The sequence below is a fragment of the Gallinula chloropus genome (assembly GCF_964237585.1).
Source record: "Gallinula chloropus genome assembly, chromosome: 2".
Lineage (NCBI taxonomy): Eukaryota > Metazoa > Chordata > Aves > Gruiformes > Rallidae > Gallinula > Gallinula chloropus.
In genome coordinates this window covers 142,566,710-142,589,838 of record NC_140086.1, presented here as the reverse complement: position 1 = coordinate 142,589,838, position 23,129 = coordinate 142,566,710, and the positions used below count along the sequence as shown (strand labels likewise).

At 39.3% G+C, this 23,129-nt stretch overlaps 1 protein-coding gene across 1 annotated transcript; it reads right to left on the bottom strand.

Annotated features, from left to right (window-relative positions):
* Positions 1-2,236: 2,236 nt before the first annotated feature.
* On the bottom strand, positions 2,237-18,730 carry ARL5B (ARF like GTPase 5B; the record flags this gene model as incomplete). The annotated part of the gene is made up of 6 exons (XM_084260191.1): positions 2,237-3,048; positions 4,834-4,985; positions 6,535-6,618; positions 9,374-9,521; positions 10,769-10,829; positions 18,685-18,730. The coding sequence occupies 6 exons, from the start codon at positions 18,728-18,730 to the stop codon at positions 3,000-3,002; spliced, it is 540 nt and encodes a 179-aa protein (XP_084116317.1). The 3' UTR covers positions 2,237-2,999.
* Positions 18,731-23,129: the final 4,399 nt, after the last annotated feature.

Sequence of the window (23,129 nt, the reverse complement as noted above, 5' to 3'; positions counted from 1 at the left end):
ATTCAATTAAGCAAAAAAGCTTAGAAGTCTACAAAAAACTCCTTTCAAAAGGCAGATCCTGCCAATCTCATCCAAGCATGACAAAAACTGCTCACAGAAGCTGCTACACAAATCAGAACATTTTTTCTCATAATATAATGTGTTATTTTTAACTCAGTATGTCTGACTTTATAAATTAGCCTATCACACGTATATCAATTACTTTATTACGACATTCCATATTTTGAGTAAATTACATTATTAGGAGAAAAAAAAGTTGTGACGTTTTACTTGAGAATGTTTTAAAATGCTTCCTTCAATTTCTAATTTCCTCCAGAAAGTGATCAAATGTGCTTTGTGAACAATACATTAAAGGCAGAATATTTTCAAAGTGCAAAACCTACCTCCAACATCTTTTCTACATACAGATTAATGAAAAATAATGCAGTGCTTGGCAGTACAAAGACACATACAGTGCTCCAAAGCACCTTATTGTAAAAATTGTTTTAATCAAATAAACTTTAGCAGGGTCCAAAGCTGATTAAGAATAAATCCTATAAAATTCCACACGAGCCTTCTTCCAAAACAAACAAGCCATAGCATAAATGCCATCAACAAGCAGCTAAATATAAAACTGTTGTAGAAAATGAAGCAGTAAGGTGATCAAAACCATAGCTATTGCCAAGAATGTTTCCTTCTGTCAAGGTACTCAGAGGAATTAAAATGAAACTTCCATTATTCTGATAGTCTAAGGTCTAGAATATGACCATTTCCTCCTAATCAAAGTTAGATGTATTATTTCAGGTGACACTGGATTTAGTAATCACACTATATATTTACAAATGGTTTTACCCTGCAAAGTGTTAAATATGAAATCATTACTTTCTGTTTGCTTGTTCATTTGGGTTTTTGTGGGCTTTTTTTTTTTTTAATCAGAGGGCTAAAGATCCACATAGTGGTTTTTATAAATACTTAGGACTACATTCTGAATCACATAAAAGTAAGCCTAAAAATAAACCTAAATTGCAAACTCAAATGAAGTCACCAAACCAGGAACCTCATTCACAGCATCATTTTATTTTTTGTGGTTTATTTCCCTAAGAACAAAACAGGTTTTTTTCCACACATTAGAATAGTTAGCATGAACATCAGAGCAAGAAGCTTTAGTATCAGATTTTAATTTTGCCTTGCATTACTCTTTTTTTCATTAAGAACTACTTTTCACTGATGTAAATTTTCTAAGAATTTTGACTTGACACTCAAAATAATCTTTCTCCTAAATGTAACTTTTGCTAACCAGCATTATAACTTCATTCAACCAGTCACTAATACCACATGTACTCAGTCTTCTTTTTAACATTTATGACAACATACTTGCTGATACTTTTAACATTACACTTTGTTAAAATAAAAATGGAATCAAATTGAATTTACAAAACTTAATTTTATTGAAGAAAACTCAGTGTGCTTGAATTATAAAAACAGGATTTATCAAAACCATTTTGACATTAAAAGACTTTAGTCAAATAGCATAATGATTCTAGTAACCAGACTTCACATAATTTATAAGCATGCAAAAGTGCAGCATAGTATTTGTGGAAAGCTCATCAAGCATTTATGTAGGTTATCGATCCTTGACTGCTACTGGGATTTCACTAAGAATTGGGTGTCCATTATTGGTTTTGGTAGTTTGTTGGAGGTTTTTTCCCCTCAGATTCTTTTTGGGTATTTGGTGGTTGGATTTTGGGGTTTTTTGCATCTAATGTTCTCAACTAACTTAATCTATAAATTTACATTTTCTTTATAGACCTAACATCTCCCCTTCAAACTGAATTAAGTTACTAGGTCCCATCTTCCAACATCCATTCTTCAAATATAAGCTCTCTATCTACTTTTTCAACTTTCAGTTCCTAAATTTTAGGTACGAGAATCTAACCCAAACACCATCAAAAGTTCTCTGCCCCTGCAAGTAAGACCAAAACCAAAAATTAAGAAATATTTTCTCTGCAACAGAATCTGAAAACATATTTGATAGTAGGCAAATAAACATTAAGGTTAACTTCACTCTGAAGAATACAGATACAGCACCATTATTTTGTTCTGTTTACACATCTGGCTTCCCTTTTGAATTTGCATTCACTTAGAAAACAGCACTCTCACCGAAAGGTGAGGAAGGCTCATCTGTACAGTATTTAAAATTTTAACAGATTACAGCAACTCTACACATAATACTGCCTGTCATTATTCCAAATTTAATTATCAAGAGGTTTATTTTTAAAATGGTATTCAAGTTTGAAATGACTAAACCAGCATATAACATAATTTTTATCCACTGTACAGAGATTATGTTCAAGTAAAAGAATCCTATCCTAGAATGATTTATTAGAAAGAGAATGAAATACATTTCTTTTAAGGCAGAAGTTCAATTATATTCCAGGTTAAAAACTACCACAACGTTAAATATAACTAACTCGTTCAGCATCTAAAAATTTGCATTTATAACTATTAAATCCCATGCTGGCTAGAACTGATGTTCCAAGGAAGCCCAGCTGGAGATATGGTTATCCTTAGAGGCTACAGCTATGCCAGAGTAAAGTCAACCTACTCACTACTTTATTAAACAAATTGCCCTCATTTACGTTAGTAAGTTATATAAACTATTTAGAAAGAGGAAGTATGAAATATTGGCAATGATAAAACAGATTTTTAAAAGCTATCATTGAAAAATTTAGAATACATATTCAGAGGAGTTTGAATGCTTAAAAACAGATTCACATATGTTCATCCAGTTGAAGATTAGTGTATTTAAAAAAAGTTAAGAAAATACTTTGTGTTTCAGTTCAACTGCACTTGATTCAAGTACAGCTTGGAAGTTGGCTGATATAAATTAAACATGGTCACTGCCTCAGCAGCCAGAAGTACAGAAAAATGTACAATGTTCACAGGATAAATAGAAGTCTCTTTTTCTGGGGTAAGAAAAACCACAAAAACAAAACCACCAGAAAAACTCCCCCAAAAAACTATCTCACTCCAATACGGGAGGTCATCCATTCCAAGCCTTGGCATAATCTGAAAGATAAAGAGATGTTATATTGGTACTAGTTCTACTTCAAACAACTTTAAAGTATGTTCTACTTGCATTTATCTTTGAAAATGTTTACTTAAAATGAACAAAACAGCTGGAATGTGGACTGACATTTGAAGAGAGTAAATAGTGTTTTAAACTAAGTCTACTTAAGCTTTAACCACAGGAAGATGATGAAGCATGCTTTTGTATTGAAGCTTGGCACTGCAACTCCTTTCCTTGTAAATCTAAACAACAGTATTGTCTTAAAATGTTTACTTGTAAGTACACAGAGCCAAAGAGGTTTTTTTCTTTCTACAGGTTTCCAATGAAAGACTGCTTACTTCAAAGCTAGAACTTTACATAGTAATACTAAAAGACAAAGGACATATACCCAGACTGGTTCATAAGGCAGCAACTTATCAAGAATTCCAAAATCCCATTAGAAAAATAAATACGTTTATATCCAACACCGGGACTGTGGGATCTAATCTGCTACTCACTCAATTTGCGTATCTATACACACGTCTTCCATTTCAGACTATAGACTTTCCCTACTTACCTAGTTTATATCATCTTTAAGATTTACCTTTGTAATCTATCTATTCAAGGGGGCTAGCTTCACTCACACGGGGGTAATTTCCCTAGACTTCTGTCAAATCTTCACAATGAAGACTCAGCTCAGTAATTTAACTCTGGGATTTCTTCTTGTGAGTTGGTTTCAATACTGTCACAATTTTAAGTATATAAAAGGATGAATAATTAGATTAAGAAGCAGCCTAGGGCAGCCAGTATTTCTAAACCCAAGTTCATATTAATTAATTTTTATCTTTATCCAAAATCCAACTTATTTGAATATGTAAGATAGCACATAAACTAAATACTTAAAAATGACTTTTTCAAAACTGGTAGAAGGAAAGCAGTTAACTCAGAGTGAAAAAGTACAATCCAAAGACCCAGTCAATTTGTCCTCATCACCACTTCCCACCAAAAGGAAGTGATTGCTACCAATAACTTTACAAGACACCTCTATTACATCAGAAAATACTTCATGCTAGAAGTGAAGATGATGCTCTCACTTCACAAGTACTCAGCTAGATTCGCTATTTTTGATCATGTTATTGTACAGGTGGTACAACACAGCTGAAAAAACCTCTTATCTATTGTACATTAGAAGACTGCTTTAAGTACACCTCCAATCATGTAAACAAGAAACTATCCAACTCGTTGCAGGCATCCAAAAGTGGGTTTTGATTTTTACAGACATATGATATACAAGAAAAGCTCAGCTTTCCATTTTATTCATCGCTGGCATAAGGTGTACAACATTTTAAAATTAGTTACATCAGCCAGATATAAATAAAAGATTTAATATTTGTAACAAATCTCTTATGCCAGATCTACATACTTTTTAATTAAAAAGTTTGAATGCTTATTTAAAAAAAAAAAATACAAAAAAACCCCACCACTTCAACTGTACCCCACCTTTACAGCTTATGGCAGATCAGAATGTAAACGGAAGAAGACAGAAGCTATTTCTTTAACTATACAAAGACACACAGAAAGAGAGGACAGTGCACTGAAAAGCTTCTATACTAATTTCGTGTGAGGTATGAAAATATCCACAAGCATCAATATAGAAGAAGGAAAAAAAATAAGAATCCAGGTGCCCCTCTGACTGCAAAGGTCAGAAAATATGTTCTTTCAGGAAATGGACATTGGTGTCAACACGCTTCTACATCAGTATTCTTATTTATCATGTATTACTGTATTAAGCAGGATGCATTTACCCTTCTCCTGTCAAAGCACAACAGGACTGAATGTGCCACGGGTGATCCTTTATGGAGCTAAGGGTGAGGTATGTAGATATCTCAGCAGCTGTCATGCAACCTTTCATGTCCTGCTTGTTTGCAAAGATGAGAACTGCAGCCTTCTGTAAATCCTAGAAGTAATTTAGAGTATTCATAACAGTTATTACAAAGAACTAAAAGGCTACTGCATTAACTGAAGCTCTTAAAAGAACTGTATTCAAGGTAATCTACAATTACACAGCAGCACAGGGTTTTAACAGACATACTACGTTAAAAGTTAATTACATTAAGACTGAAGAAACCAATTTATTCACAAGTGCTCTCCACCACACAGAATCAAATTATGATGTATTATGCGATTATCCTTCTGGTGTTGACCACACACTCATACGTTAACTAATGAAAATCTGGTTTAAAATATATTTCATAAAGCTCCAAATCATCCAGACATGCAGAACTGTCACTGGATAAACATTCCTAAATCTAAATTAGATACTATTTAAATGGAAAAGCCTCCCTTGAAGTTACTTTCAACTTCATTAAACAAGTTCTGTAGTCATTAAAGCAATTTCAATTTAGGAAAGCTATCTAAATTCTTATGAGTTTTATCCTATTGTTCCAAAAAGGGAGCTCAAATAACGCTGCAGCAGCTTCTGTAAAAAGAGAAGTTGGGGTTTTTTCTGTGTGAAAACTAGGATTCTATAAAGCAATGAGATAACAATTGAATATATGGTTTTAAGGGTGCAGAAGGGTAAACAAATGCAAAACTTGGGAAGCTGACAGCTGTAATTAAACACATTTAAATGCATATTAAACTTTGAGACTATTTCTCCATCAAGAGGAAAAAACCCAAACCTTTATGACCCAAAGTTGACAATTCACTCCTACAAGAAGTCCAGCCTAGGCCTACTGATTGTTTTGAAAACACAGGAGATACAAATTCTCTTGAGATTTCTAACACTGGAAACCAATAAATTACATGGGAAAAAAACAGCACAATATTCCACTTCTTTTTGATAGTGTATTTGCTCCTTAATACCAGATCCAAACTACATTAAGCAAAAGTAAAAAACCTCACTCCTTTTAAACAGTGCAATTCTCTCAAAGAAATCAACTCCACAGAATTGCTTGCATTGTACTCAACTCTTTTCCTTCAAAAACGATGGGAGATATTTAGGTTTAAAAGAACTTATATAGCTTGAGAGTGATCACAGAAGGCAATCCTCAATACAACATATAATAATAAAACTACAAAGTAATTCAGAAAGAAACTGAACTGAAACTCCTTTATCTGTAACATTGGATATGCTCCTTAATTTTAAGGAACAAGATTCAAATAATAAAGAGAACTGTAACTGCCTACTTCCTAAATTTGAAAAAGTTTCTTGCATTTAAAAGACATGAGAGAGTGGAGAACAGTAATACCCAGCTACATTTATATCAAGTTTAAGATATTTTACAAGTTCAACATATGCAAAGAGTGATTTGACTACTATTGAGCAAGCCCTATTATATGATCACTACATAATTTTCCTGTTTATTATTTAAATGACCAACGTGCATGCACACATAGGCTCATAAATTTTTTGTGATAGTATTATTTTGCTAACATAGGAAGCGCCTAATGTTATTTGACTGTTCACAGCAAAATAAAACTATTATCCCAACTCCCCACCATACCTCATGAGCCAGCATTCTATAAAGTTCTTCTTTTGTAATCGAAAGTCGCTCTCTATCAATGCTGTCAACAACAAGAATGATGAACTAGGGGAAAAACACAATAGTACAATATGTAAGTACAAAGTATGAATTACAGAAAGCACGTTTCCAAGAGACCACTCCTACAAGTGTTCCTATATGAGAGACAGGTTTTCTGCGCACACTAGAAAAGAGAATAAGGTTTATCATTACAGTCTTTTACAAGAACACTGGGAATCATACATAATGATTATAATTTTCTTTTTAAAAAGTAAAAAAATATTGTATTTGTACATTTCAGCACTGCTATTAAGATCTACTTTCATGTACTATGGGTAAGTCTTCTTGGTGGATTTTCAAGCCCTAAATCCTAAAATAGGAATGTAGGAATGTAGGTAGCAAAAGCACCTACAGATGCCAGATTATATTTAAAATGTGGATGACAAACTTGCTACACAGCCATTTAAACCAGCTATTACTGCCCCCTTCTGCTTGCATACTCAGAACACTATAAAATTGAAATTGAAATCTCCTATTTTGAAAGAAGTATTTTTAGCAATTCAGCACATCTTACTCAAAGGCTCAAGAAACTAATTCAAACTAGTGCATCGGACCTCAGAAAGCTCCGTACCTGTAGGGCTTAGCATTATGTTGCTGCACAACACCTTAACCTTTCTAATGGAAGAGACCTGTGCAGTTGGCCTCTCAACTTTATTCCCATTCACCTAGGCACTTGGAGATGGCTGTAGCAGTGATTTCAGCCATACTGCTCCTGACAGTCACATTATTGTCCTGGCCATGCACTCGTGCATCCTGAGACACTGCTAGGTCTGGTACATCAGGTCTCCTATGGGAAGCGACTGTCCCTGTCACTGGTATGATAACTACATGGCATTATGTAGTAGGCAATACTCGAGTACACGCTTGTAAGCACTACACAATAGTACATGTACACAAACCGTAACAACTCAGTGTTGAATGCTTGCCCTGCCTAGAGTGTGCTCTGAGCAGAACTAACAGTATCAAAGGTGGGAACAACCAGTAGGGAGATCCAGCATGTTCTGATGAAAATTATACAGATGCCATTAAAGAAAAATTTTAAAGTTTACATGCTTCACTGGAGAGGAAACTGAAGAGATGACATTCACCTGAGACACTCCATCACTTCTATGCCCAGATGGGAATACTTTTCCAACTCTATTCTCTCTTACTGTTTGCCCCCATACTTGATAACCATGAGAGCTCTCTCCACTTTTCTCTCCCCCCAGATCTTGTGCCTGTAAGCCTGTCTCAACATCCTTTCTGTAGGAATACAATCTGACTCTTAAAATAGAATTGTAGAATTGGCCATATTAAACAGAAATTAATTAGGACAGGTATGCACTGAAAAGCTCGTTTGTGGGATTTTTACATTATTCCCAATATTTTGTTTGGATTGCTTCAATTTACAAATAATGAATGAGAGAAAATATAGATAATAACAAAAAAGGGAGGATTAGAAGTCGCTGCTATAATTCTCCAACATATGCTCCAAATCATTTGCCGTATAAAATTAAGGAGATTCATTACCCATTGAAAATGACCACAAAGTATGAAAAACTATGTCAATTTAATGCTGCTGTGACTTTCAGATGTCTAGCAGATGAGGAGGAACAGTAAAGGAATTATTCATATCAGAGGCAAGGATTAGCATACTAAACAGATCCCTTTTCTTCTTCAACTGCTTCCAGCAGACAAGGCTTCTAAGTAAAAGAGAAAGTTCTTCTTTCCAAGTGCTAGAAAGCACTGGATTTCAAACCCTTACTAGCCAGAATATAATGAAAAATATTCCAAAAGGATCAAAAAAACCCCACCTAATACATGCATCTCCTCAAATCCCAAAATCAGATTGTCAATGGATAAATTAAACTTATTTTACCAGGTAATGCTGACAGAAGTCTCTTCACCCTCATGTGTATGAGTCTTAGATAAAGTTTTCTGAACATGTGGGGTGGATCTCTCTAATCTCCCCTCTCTCAAACGGGGCCACAGGGTAGAAAACCAGATTTTGCAGAAGGAATGCTTCTATAATGAGCAGTATTTGCAAGAGATCTCTACTTTTAGTAGAAACTAAGTCTAAAAATCTTTTACATGAACATAGAAATCTCAAAGTGGGGCTACAGAGATTTTATGTGCATGTTGTGTTGACAAAACTTCTGGCATCAAGACAGTCTGCATAAAAACCAAACCCTCAAAACATTAACTGTTGCTGAGTTCTACATTTCCACCAGTGGCACCTTTAACAGTATGTCATGAGTACTGCACAACTAGACTTTCCTTTATCCATTGTATACAAGCCACAAACTGTTAGAGCTTTTTTAATACTTCTGGCTTAGAGAATGTTTATTCCTTATCCTTAACTATCGTTACCTCAAAAGGATTTCAGACTAAATGTACAGAAGTTAGGTTAACCACTAACAATCCTCACCAAATTTGCAAAGAACACTGCAAAATCTTCTTAACCTACTCAAAAAACATGCAAAACCCTTCTGAAATGTGTTTTGATGTCATTTGATTGTCTAGGAAAAAAGTCTAACTTCACCGTTTATACCACAGATCACACAACACTACTGTAAAGTGTACAGGAAAAATACTTAAAATGTTACCATAAAGTTGGCTACATATAAGAGACATCTTACACTTCATGCATTTGTTCTTCCTCAAAGAGATTTAAAAACAACACAGCAGCAATCTTTATAAAAATCTAGCAATAATCCTAATAAATAAATACAATTTCAAACAAACTTATTGAATGGAAAGATTTCAAAGCATCTTCTCATACCTCTGTGTTTGAATAATAGGTATTCCATGATGACCGTAATGATTCTTGTCCACCAATATCCCACATTAAGAAATGAGTGTTTTTCACCACTATTTCCTCTACATTGCTTCCTATTGTTGGAGAAGTATGAACCACTTCATTCATTAAACTAAAGGAAACAATATCACAACATAAAGTCCAATCAGTAAAATTATGACAGCCCAATTACAACAAATTTGTTGTAGAAAAAGTAAGTATGTGTAACTGATAAAAAGAGTTTACAAAACTAGACATATTTTAAAAAGCTATACCTTTGAATTCTTACGGAAATCAAGCAAATATTTAAGAGCAGTTCTTCAGTAAAAAAGATTAGTTCCATCTGAATTCAGACTAAGAACAGTGGTTGATGGAGTTCTAGTGTGCTTTTGTAGCAATGACTGTAAACAGGCACCAGCAACAAAATGACGTAACAAATGGATATACACCTGCATCTGTGTTTGAGAGGCTTCTCTTTTTAAAGGATGCTCTTTAAAAGATACTTAAAATGCACTTGATTCAAAGTATAGACTGGTATACTAAAGATTCTAAATAAGAGGAACACTAAACTGTGCAAAACATAAATCAGAATATAATTTTATTCAGAGCACTCAAGTCAGTAACTAAATATTATAACAAATTCCTAAGGACTGTTTGCTTACATATATGAAAATTTCTTAGTTCTACATTTAACCTTTGTCAGAAATGCTTAAGGAAAAGATTTTTTTAGAAAATATCTTCTACTGCCTTTGTATGCAAATATATGCATAGTATGGCTACACCCTCCTCCTTTTCCACAATTACAATACTAACTATGTTCCTGCCAATATTCTTGAATTTACCACAGATACTTTTCTAATGCTGGCAAGATTGGGATACAAAGATGGTACTGAAAATGCTTAAGGTAGGACCTAGGCAAGATGAAATAGCATTTTCATGAATCCTCCTTCACAAGTTTTAGATGCTAGCATTAGGAAACATTTGAAAACACTTAGGGATTTTTGCAGAGTGGGTAGAATTTCCATTAATTTAGAAATAACTTTCTTCTCTGCAGTTCTTGGCAACAGGATTATTTCTATGCAACGTGATTATTTCTATACTTAAAAATAAATATTATTTTTTATGGCAAAAGAATTTACAGTTCACTTCATGCCTGTTTGTACAATTTAGTTAAGTTTACAGTTAAGTTCTATAACCCTGTGGTTCCTTCACTTACCTTTTAAATATTTCCTCTGTTTAGAGCAACTACTACCATTAATATACAAACTATGATCTAGAGACCTACAGATTCCACCAGGTTGCAAAGCTGAATTTTCAATGACATAACAGAGCCAGATACCAAAATGTAAGCAGAAAAAATGAAATAGTTCATATACTTACAATTGGTAAAGAATTGTAGTCTTTCCAGCATTATCAAGTCCCACTATGATTACTTTGTGCTCTGCATATACACAAAGGAGACAAGAATAAATTACTGGAAACAGCAATAATTGCAATTCTGGTTAGTCATTTTTCCTTACTAAAAGGAGCAACTGTTTGTTTGTCATATTTCAGCAGTTTACACGGACTACAGGTGACTTCAGGACAAAGAAAAATGCACAAAGCCTCACTCTTGAGACTGCAGTTTTAGGAAAAGTCAATACTGGAAGTCTTTATAAAAGAATGATTACTAATACGATTATATCATTTTAAAAAAATAAAAATAATCTGGTTTTAGAAAGAAAAGTACAATGAAAAACACCCGACTCGTAAGATGGATCATCTTAAGAACATCAGCGAATGTCCAAAGACTACACAAAACATTAGCCTAACATTCAAAGCTCATGAACAACCACTTGTTAAGGGACCATCATCATTCACATGGTAAAAACTAAGAGGATGCTATATTTTGGATAGAACACTAATTCCAACTTTACAATTTCTGAACTGAACAGTCATAGAATGACAGAAGGGTTGAGGCTGGAAGATAATTCTAGAGGTCATTTGTCCCAACCCCTCTACTCAACCAGGGCCACTAAGAGCCAGTGGCCCAGAGCCATGTCTGGACATGTCTTCGATACAAGGATAAAGACTGCAACCTCCTTGGGCAGCCTGTACCAGTGCTCAGTAACCATCGCTGTGAAAAAGCGTTTCCTGACGTTCAGAGGGAATTTCCTGTGTTTCACAGTGTGCCCTTTTCCTCTGGTCCTCTCATTGGGCACCACTGAGAAGACCCTGGCTTTGTCCTCTTTATACCCTCCCTTCAGGCATTTATATATATTGATAAGATCTCTCCTGAATCTTCTCCAGGCTGAACAGTCCGAACTCTCTCAGCCATTCCTCATACAAGAGATGCTCCATTCCCTTCCTCATCCTTGTGGCCCATCACTAGACTCTCCAGTACCTTCATGCCTCTATCGTACTGGGGAGCCTTAAATCTGACACACTACCCCAGGCGAGGCCAGGTGAGTCCTGTTTATAAGAGAAAGCTAACCTTCCTCAACTGGCTGGAAAATCCAGCCTATATCCTAATGCTACAGTACTATTTTTCCAGGTAAGTGGAAAGAAACAAAACCAAAATATGCCTCTGTGTAGTTAAAACAGCAGCACAGACAAGTAGAATGGTGGATCTCCTGATATATGTATGAGGTTAGAAGACACTGATTTGCTCACTGACAAAAAAAGCAAGTCATTTGAGAGCGGAGAATTTACAAACCGGTACTAGAAGCAAAACTTACATGTAAAGTCTTTTGAAGGATTAATATTTAAAATTCTGTGGCATTCATTCCAGAGCAACACACGGTTTAAAACTTAAAGATTTCCTCTAGAATACTACATTTGATCTATAAGACTTGTAACAAACTTATAGGAAATCAGAAGAGTGATCATAAATATCAAACTTTGGGTTTTTTGCCTGCAAGTGGGTGGTCTGAGGAAGAAACAAACTGGTTTGGGGTTGGGGGTTTTTTTTTGTTGTTGTTTGGTTTGGTTATTTACTCTACTTATATACAATAATTCAGGTCGTTTCATACCAAAAGTGATTTTAATAAAACAATTTCCTGAATAGGACTTTTAGAAGTTTTGCTATGCTATATAGCCCTAATGAACTTTGAAATGTATTTCCTTGTATCTGCTCCTCTACTACTGCAACCTGCCACTACATACTTAGGGAAGCACATATCCTGACCAGCAATAGTTTTCGCTTCATAAGAAGCAACATCAGCAAGTAATAACCTTTCCCAATACATAAATTGTACAAAACCTTCTCTGCTTTCAACTCTAATAGAACATGTCACATAGCTGGACTGTTCATCTCTTCTTCAAATTCAGTTAAGTTTAAAGGGCTTTCAAAGTTCAAATACAGAAATAACCTTCTGCTGTTTTCAAAACAGACGTCTTGTCAACTATTATCTGGAAGGCTTTACTTTTGCAGTGTTATGTTTGAGTTATTTTCAAGGAAGAAAAGAAAAAGAACTCCAGCCAGGCACTACATTGCTCTTTCCCACTTTCACATCAGGATACAGAGTCTTATTTAGGAATGAATGAGAAAAGTCTTGGGTGAAACAATACCACACTGCTTAAAGTAATGAAAAAAAAAATCCCTATTGAGATGACTGGTTTTGAAAGTCACTGAAGCGTGAATGGTTCAACACTAATTGGGGAGGGAAGGGGGGAGGAAGACACAGCTTATCTGCTGCTCCATAGTGAAAAGGTATTTTATGCAGTAACCCAATACAAACGAGGAAGTCTGACAAGTGTTAATTAATGTTGATTTGGGGATGAAAATAATAAGATGAAAGCATCAGCATTGCGTCCAAGTAGCAGTTTTATTAATGGCAGCTGTTTTCAGAATTGTTATCTATAGCAATGGAAAACTCTTCATTTACAAATACTCAAAAGTTGAATTTCTGTCTAGTTTGGTTACATTACAGAATTTTACTCGTATATGTGCATTAGTGAATTTAAAAACTGAGACAGAACAAAAATTTAACAAGACATATTTATTTATTTTCTTTTACAAAAACAACTAATAGAAGATAGATGCTACATTTAAGAGAAAGGACAGTTACGGAGTAAACCACAGGCAGTGATTTATGCTCATATTTGTGTTCTGTACTTACAGACTAAACCAAGTTTCTCCCTTTCAGTGGCTGGTATTCAAACTCAGTTTGGGTTGTATTCATTAGTATCTTCCCATTCCACCATGTTCTTGGCAAAGGAAGAAAATCCGTAACAGAGTTGCCAGAGCAGAAAAGCAGTGTCTTTACAAATCAGGTAGAAAGAGGAGAAAAAGTAAGTAGAAAAGGTCGATATATGGAAGGGGTAAAAAAAGACAGTATTAGACTACTGTTTAAAAGAATCCAAAGTATTCTGCTACATCAACCATGCCTGGAAGACTCTTTGGAGAAAAAAAAAAAAAAAGTATTCTTAAAAAAAACTCTGTCAGTCTAGTATTATGAAATAACGGGACAGAGAAGATGGTGGTCCTGCAGTTGTTAGAAGACATAATATATTATTTTCTTCACTTACTTTTCTATACTCCTCTGTGCTAAAGGGACCCAAACCTGAAGATTCAATTTTCATAACTTTACCATTTAATGTCCCCACGTAATTTCAAAAACTAAAAGCAAAACCATTTCTAAGTACTTAAATGATGAGCAAGCCTCTGCCAACAGATTTGAAAGGAAAAATGAATACTGGAAAACGTACTAATATTTTTCAGGCTATGATATACAAAACCCACATCTAGTTCTGAAAAACAATAATCATGGTGGCTTCAAGCCTTAAGACAGAATGCAGACAAAAGTTTGTTGAAGAGGAGGCAGGAGGAGAAGCATTTTACTAAAGCTCAAAGATATTTCAATACAAGGATCCATTCTGCACATTACAGGCTGCTTTAGAGCCTTCTTTTAAACACAAAAGACCAGCTTAAATACATCTTGTATGTCCAGACTTGATTACAAGAAAGTAAAAGTAGCCTGTAGTAGTCAGCAGAACCAAAATTCAGTTGGTTTATCTAGATAGTGTTCTCCGTTAACCTGACTGTACAGTGTGTGAACCGTCAGCAAGCTTAAGGGAAGTAAACTACGCAGTTACAGAAGTTGAACAACCTCGACTTAGAGCTTGCAGTATTTTTCTTACATCAGTTTTTTAACACCTATTGCATTTATTCAGAACAACCTGAAAGACTTTGAATGCCTTTTTTTCAAAAAAAAAAAAACCACCCCAGAAAACACCCAGATTTGCAAACTCTAGCCAGCCACATACACACAGAGGAATAAGAGGTATTGACAATCCTGAGATGCCTTTATCAGGATTGCTGACATACACTTCTGTTTTTTTCCTCACTTTCATTCAAGTGCTATGTTGATGGAATGATAAGTCAAGCAAGTTTTATGCAGTTGCTGAATAAAGTCAGTTTCTCCACCATTTATTCATATCACTACACGTTGCTAGAAGACTGTGCCATTTGAGTACTGAGTCACAGCTACTACAGCCATTTCCGCTCTGGTTTTTTTGAACATACTTAAAAAATTTACCTTAAAAATAAGTGTAAATCTGAACTTACAACACATTATAACTAGCCTTTAAATGGCTGCAGGACACAATATTTTAGAGGAATACTCAATGTTTTTTTGGTCTGCTTGAAGAAAATAAGGGAAAAGCATGAGGAAGCCATCATTAAGTCACACAGGAGAAAAAGACAAAAGTCTATTTTTAAGCCAATTGTTTCTCTTAGAAGTATTTCAGTTTCCATGATTCAATTACTACTTGATTAAGAGACTATATACATTGAGCTGAAAGGCACAGAAATGCTTATTGTTCTCCCTCCTTCAGGCTTTAACCCCTGCACTGAAAAGGCACAGAGACTAGAAACAAGAAAATTAAATGAGGCACTGGAACCATTTTGTTCACTAATACCAACACCCCCCAAACAAAACCAGCCATCTTTTAAAGACTACTGCCAAACTCTGGCTGGAAATGAACCCTTCCAAACATATCCACAGAACTTAATAGATACTCCCTGATGGACTGTGCTCAGGGAATACTGTTTTCCTTCCTTTCTTTCATTTGTCCTTGACTCACAGATCAGCATAGGCATCACCCAGTTTCCTTAAACTGCTCAGCAATGCAGCTTTTCTCATTCTATATTCACATACCAGCTTTGGCAAGTAGATGGTGCACTGCAACGGAAAAGCAAGTCCATTCTGCCAGGGAAGCAAGAAAAAGAGCTAAAGGCTTTCCCCTTCTAAAAGTTCCTAACACTGGTCAAAACCATGCAATACTATTTTAGTTGTTATGTTTTTCACCATGAGCCAATCTGGGTTTGCCAAAATGGTATAACCACAATCAAAATGGGCTGAATCAACTGCAACAATTTCTGCTGCATGTACAGTGAGCTGAAATGGAACAACAGGCAGATTCACCCTCCTAGTAGGAACACACGAGTGTGACCCAAGTCACCAGGCTAAAGAAGTTGAATACAAATAGTAAGAAATGCTGCTAGAAGTGGCCATTAGTCAACAGACACTTACTGCTGAATGTCTTTATAAACAGATTAGGTCAAACCTCTCAACCTTACTTCCAGTGTCCTATCTTTACTGCTGGACAAGGGAATCAAATCAGAGTAGTAATGATGATATGACATTCAGTGCTTTAGTAGGATCTAAGGCACCTTCATTACAATTTTTTCCTCGTCAGGCAGAAGTCACTCTGAATGAACTCAATTTTCTGTACAATACACATTTACTCAAAAACTATCCTGAACCCTGAGGCACAAAACCACATCAGGCTTATTTTAAGATGTTAGTTATCCTAAGATGTGCATTTTTCAGAAAGCTACCGTCATACCTTGTTCCTGTGAGTTAACAAACAGTATTACCTCACCAGCAGATATTTCTTTAACTTTGTCCAGACAACATTGATCAAATACCTTTCAGACTGGCATTTTCAGATCAGCTATTTTTCACATTTATGTAAAGCAAAACTGCAGTCTATGTTTAATAGTAGAGTGAAATGCCAACGATTTCCTGTTCTGTATCTTCTAGCACACTTAGGCATACCTCCTCCCCCATGCTCTCCCTGATGGAAGACAGATGGCACTTTCTAAATCTTTGCTTTGTTTAACCTTTCATTTTGCCTTCATCAAACACTTCAGTCAGCACTAGCCCACACTAGCCACAATGAACTGATGATGTGCTCCACACACATCAGGGTTTATTTGCATCTTTGGGATATTCCTTCCAGATAGTCAAAATCATTGTGCATGCTACTGTGCTACTCCATTCATAGTTTCGTGGGTCAGCCTATCAATTCTACAGGAAATTATCCACAGTTGATTGACCTAGAAGAGCAACACAAACCAATTCACTAATCACCACCCTTTCTTATTATTTTTAATATTATTTAGTGGAAAATAGTCAGGTAATTGAAGAATAATTTCCCACCAGAATGCTCCAAAAATTATATTTGAAAAATATTTTCTAGGGTGGAATTTCAGTTTTGGCCAAGAAACTCACTTCATTCACTATGATCACAAGAAAAGGGGGTGAAAAAGACCCAACAAACCAAACAAAAAACAACCCCAGCAACAAAACAAAATCAGAACACATCCCAGAAGCCTCTCATTGGGACAAAAGCCAAATTGTAAGAATTTCATGGTACTGCCTCATCGTTCTTAACTGTGATACTAATTTTCATTAACATTTTAAATGTATGAAATGTAACAACGGTGTTTTTTCCACTAATGAAATGGAATTAATGTAATCTAACGTCATGTACTGACAAAAAAAGAAACCAGAACCATGTAACTGCACCTTTTACTTCCTTCCTCCAGATAAATATTTACATCATAAGGTACCATGTAGAACAACACTAAAAGCCACAAGAAGTTATCTCCTGATCAGTACGCTACTTACAGCTATCTCTTCAGAGTCTGTGATGGAAGGAAAGAGTCACAAACTGCAGTATTTGATGAAAACCAAGACAGTACTTAACAGTTTTCTGGAGAATTGGGGAATCCTTGAATCTTATCAAATGGGTTTTTTCAGTTCAGAGAAATAATCTTCAAATCAACAGCACCAACAAGTTAAAGCAGCCTCTGTTAGAAGGCCTCAGGAGCAATGGAGTGGAATAGTGTATGCTAGGGAAACATAAGCAGTCTGAATCTCCCTCCCATGCCAGGAAAAGACAGTCTGATACGTGTATGTTAGTGTGTACACCGACTGAGACTTCGCTCTGGTGTTGACAGAATTATAATGGGTTATGTATACTGACAGTGACAACACTATTATAAAGGGACAGCAGATCTACCTGCCTCCCAAAATTGTATTGCAACAGTGCTGCACAAAAATGCTTAACTACATTTTTAATAACTTTAAAGAAGGAAAAAAGCATGCATTTGGAAACCTGATGAGAAAACAGTACATCAGCACCAGTATGCCTGCTCCAATCTCAGGGCCTCAAGCAAAACAGTACATATAATAAATTACTTGGCTTTTTTATTTCCTAGCCAATGAATGGTAGGTGAACATGACTCATTAAAATAAGTCAATAGATAAAACATAAATTTCTATTTCTGTGATAACTGTCTGAGCTAAAGGTGGTGGCAGCCACAAGTTTTGAACTCTGGATTAGACGTGAGCCATTGTTGTGGGGCTGGGTGCACTAGATAGAAGGAAAAGCCATCCCCTTATGACCTTTTTATTCTTGGCTTGAGAAGTGATTTTTCTTGGGTCACTAACTGTATTTAACTAGCATCTCTGCCAAAACACAAACAGATCTTTACCTCACAGGCCCCAAACCAAGTTTGGTGGATTTTTTTGTTCTTGATACTAAAAGATAGCATGAATTTAACAGCAGACTCAGAATTAAAAACAGAAGATCCGCAAAGACAAACAAGACCTTCATCGCCCATCTAAGCTTCAGCCGCTACGACGGCGATAAAACATACCTGGGAGGCAGCAGCGTTCACCAGGATGCGAACTCAGGAGCCCAACGCCTGGAGGGCTGCCCGGGATAAACGAAGCGCTTGGGGCAGCCGGGGAGGACGGGAGCGGCGCGGACCACCCCAGTCAGACACACAAAGCGACTCCGAGGCATGAGGCGCCGCAGAACCGGCGCTCAACGCGCCGCACAAAGCGAAGCCCAACTTTGGCTTGGGCACACCCTCAGGGGAAGCCCTCCGGCCAGAGGAAGCCTCCAGCCTCCGGCGGCTGCCCACGGCCCCCTCAGCCCCACTCGCACCCTCGCCACCGGCGCGCCGTCCCCGCCCCCCCCCCTCGTCCCCCGCAACCGGCCCAGGCCTTCGTGCCCACCTTGGTTACCGAAGAGACTCCATAGCTTGGCGAATATCAGGCCCATGCCTGGCCTCGGCTTCCGTCGGGCACCCAGGGCTCACCCAAGGGTCTCCCAAGCAGCAGTGGCGGCGGCGACTCCCTCCGAACGGAGGCAGCCCTCAGCGGCCCCGCGGCAGGGGGCGGGGGGTAACGCCGTACACCCACTCACCCCGCCCCCAGCCAACGGCCGCACGGCGCGAGGGGCTGGCCCCAATGCCTACACGGCTGCCGCGTCACTGCCTGCGTCACCACGTACACCGATGGCGGGTGGCCTCAGCGGGAGCGGTGGGGAAAGCTCTTCTCTGGGAGGAGCCGCGAGGAGGAGCCGGGGAAGGGAAGAGGGACGCCCCCGCCAGGCAGGGGTGCCGCGGGGTATCTCGTGCCTCGCCCGCGGTGGTCGGCCCTGGAGAGGGAGCGTTGGCAGTTTGCGCTGGCAGCATCCCGTTCCCGTCGCGGTGTCATTCGGGCGTGCCGTGCCTAGCCGTGCCGGCTCCGCGGCCTGCGATACGGTTGGGAAGGGCCCGCGGCTTTCAGGGCACTCCCGTTTCCACCTGTACGGTCAGTCACATTGAAACAGCGGGCTCCTTGTCAGTGCTGTGCTGGGGCTTCTTGGATACTGAACCTTAGGCGGGTGCCCGGTGCTCTCACTCGGCAGCACCGCGGGGAGGGTCAGGAGAGGAGCACCAACCCTGTGCCGCCTTAGCAGAGCAATCCGCGGGTGCTTATGTGCAGCAGGGTTGGAAGTACAATACCTATTTCCAATCCACGTGGCAGTATTTAAGTTTGGCGGTGTGAGAAAAAAAAAAACCCACAGCGCTGTCAGCTTCGCTTTATCAGAATATTTTTTCATGTACTGGAGTTGTGTACTGACGTTCAGACTGAGCTACTGCAGCATCGCAAACTCATTGCTGCTGCGTAACACAGGGACACGCTGCTCCACCTCAGGCACCTGCAGGCAGTGGTGTGGGTGGCTGCTCTGAGACATGGACCTTGACGCCCTGGAGTGGGAGAAGGATGTCACTGCGGCCCCGCCAGCAGTGCTGCAGTACCCCAGGTACCAGTATAAGTTGGGGACTGGCCTGTTGGAGAGCAGTGTAGGTGAGAGGGACCTGGGGGTCCTGGTAGACGTCAGGATGACCATGAGCCAGTAACGTGCCCCAGTGCCTAAGGTGGCCAATGGCATCCTGGGGTGTATGAGAAGGGCTGAGGTTAGTAGGTCAAGAGAGGGCCTCCTTTCTCCTCTACTCTGCCCTGGTGAGACCACACCTAGAATACTGTGTTCATTTCTGGGCCCCTCAGTTCCAGGAGGAAATAGAACTCCTTGAAAGAGTCCAGTGCAGGGCCACCACATGATGAAGGGAGTGGAACACATTCTGTATGAGGAAAGGCTGAAGGACCTGGGCTTCTTTAGCTTGGAGGAGACTGAGGGGTGACCTTATTAATGTTTATAAATATGTGAAGGGCAAGAGTCAGGAGGATGGAGCCTGTCTCTCTTCAGTGATGATCAGTGATAGGACAAGGGGTAACAGGTGTAAGCTGGAGCATAGGAAGCTCCATGTGAACGTAAGTAGAAACTTTCTCACTGTGAGGGTGATGGAGCACTGGAGAAGGCTGCCCAGAGAGGTTGTGGAGGCCCCTTCTCTGAACACATTCAGACCCCTCCTGGATACGTTCCTATGCGATTTAGTCTGGGTGATCCTGCTCTGGCATGGGGGTTGGACTAGATGACATTTCGAGGTCCCTTCCAACTCCCGACGTTCAGTGATTCTGTGAAGGTGGGCTCTGCCCGCGGGCAGCCTCCCGCGGCCCCCCGTGCGCGGCGGCACGCGTGGTGAGGAACCTGCTTACCCCGGCCAGGGCTCGGGCCGCGCTGAGTAGCCCCGAGCTCCGGATAAGCCTTGCTGCCGCCCTTCCCGTGCCCCCGGGGAACGACCCGCCGAGGTCGAGCGACCAGATCCCGGCGCCGCCGCGGCGTGTCTGGCTGCCATAGTAACAGCCGAGCCGGCGCCGCCCCGTGAGCCTCCGACCAGTCCCCGGCGGCCGCAGAGGCGGGACTTCCTGCCGCTGCCACGGAGGAGGAGAGACGGGCCTGTGGCGCGGCGGTAGGTGGAGACTTGGTGGCGTGTTGGGGGTCTGCGTGCCGCCGCGGGAAGGTGGCGCGGAGCGGCGCGGCACTCGGTCCGTGCTGCTCCGCCCTTCTCGTGGTCGTCGTGGTCGTGGCGGTGCGTCTAGCTGAGGTGCGCCTCCTCCCGAGTACCGATGGGCCTGGCTTGGGGTGCCGCGCAGGGTCTCAGGGAGGCTGCAAAGAGCTGTAAGCTCGCCTCGCCTCCCCTGGATGTTTTCAATAACGGGGGAATGAAAGAGGGAGCCCCAGGTTGCGCTCGGCACAGCAACGAGCCATCTGACTTTCTGCCTGTGTGGGAAGGGGTGGGGAAAGTTGACTCTGTCTCGGCACCTCTGAGCGCTGGCAGCGTTTGGCTGTCGCAGCGCTTATGTGCGTAGTTAGATCAAAGCGCCGGTGTAGCGTCGCGTGTGCGTGTCGTCGCCACAGTCGTCCCCGTGTCCGTCCGTCCGTCCCCACCCCCCCTCTTCCCAACAGACTCAGGAAAATCTGTGAGGTAGATAGTGAACAGGGGCTGATGTTCCCTCAAGGGCTGTCTGCTGAAGCACGCCAGGCCTTTCTTGGGCAAGGTGTGTGTGGGGAAAAAAAAAGCAAACTCTTTGGTTTCGAACCTGCCTCCTGTGAGCTCTGAACTCTGACTCCTGTGGTTGAAGAGGGAGTAGACAGTCTCCGTGATCAGCTTATCTTCCTGCCATGTCTGAATTGACATAAACCTTTATCCTATCCCCACACAGCTACGTTTCCCAGCCTGTAAAATTGCAAACTGTTTAGCTTTTTCTTATTTGAAAGTCATTCCCTATATATAGGTTATCCCCTTTCCCTGAACCTTTCTAAGCTACACCGTGTCTTTTCTGAGATAATGGGCGCTGAAAGGACGTACATACAGCAGGAAGATGCAGGTTGTGTGGGTGTGCTCAGGACCTCCAGCTGTGTGGTTTTAAAATTTCCAGGCTGCTTACACAATGGTTTTATTTTCTTGACTGCTCTACTTAACCAAGGAATTGCTTTTCATTTATGTGTGGTTCCTCTCCCTGACCTAAGCACAGTGATAGTGAGTTTCTTGTATTTGTTGCTTGAATGCATGTGTTGAGGCCACTTGCTGTGACAGGATGGCTCTTCTGCAGTGACATTTTGTACCAGGCCCTACGAACTATGCAGGCTTATCTTAACTTAGCCTGTTATGTGTTCCTTGTCTTCCTAAAGTGTTCATTAACTGTGGTTAATACACAGATATGACATGATGCTTCTGTGTGTGATGCCTCCTATCTACACAGGGAGAAGTAAAATCTCCTTGGGTTTATTCTTCTTTTTCTCTCGGCCCTCATTGTTTCATGGTATGAAATTTCAAACTCTGGAAATGCTGCATTATTTGTTGACGTAGTTGTCGTGTTAATCTGTATCATGGGACTAGCCTCCATTTTGTAACACGTTTAGGGAACTTCATTTCAGTTTTCTGTGTCCTTGTCTTGGCCAGGAGTTTTTGGGTTTAATCACCAGTGGCCTGTTTCACGGTGGTGTTAAGTTACATTTTAAAAATGAGGTAGAAACAAGTCCTGTTGCCAATATGCTGTGTCAGATCAGTGGTTGGTTTTTCACAAAGGTGTAACTGTAAGATCACCTGAGTTATTCTGTGAGATTTTGCAGTTACAAAATACCGGTCTATATCCTAAAAATATGCTTTTGTAATGTTAATACCAAAGTCACTTGTAAGCTCCATAAATAACACAAATTTTGATGAGTTTTCATATTTCTGTTTAATTCTTTTCAATATTCCAATATTTTTAAAAAATCACAAATGTCGGATTTTTTTTAAATGCTAGCTTGTTATGCTTTTGAAGAAAAATTTTTCAACTGTGAATCATATGAGGTGTTTTTTTGGGCGGGGTATTTTAATTTATCTAGGGTTTTTAAAAAAATCCTATGTAATTAATTCCCATCCTAAGATTCTGTGATTCTGTAATGTAGGCATACTAGGACAATAGCTGAGAGACATAATATGTCAGGTTGCCTGTAATTTTAAAACCGAACTTTGGTAATTTCTGTTGTAATGTGAGCTATGGTAGTACTATTAGATTTAGTAGAAATATCAAGGTAATTCTTTTAGGCATTTTGTTTGATTCTAAAAAGAAGTTCATTAATTCTGTTAGAATTTCTTTCTTTCAAAGGCTGCTAATCTTGGGAATAAGGCTTTGAATGTCCTACCCCTGAAACTGAAAATTGCCTTTGTCTGCCCTCAAAAGTTGTCTTTTAAAAAAATGTAATGTTTTTCTAGCAATAGAACTTCATCTGAATCTGAAATATT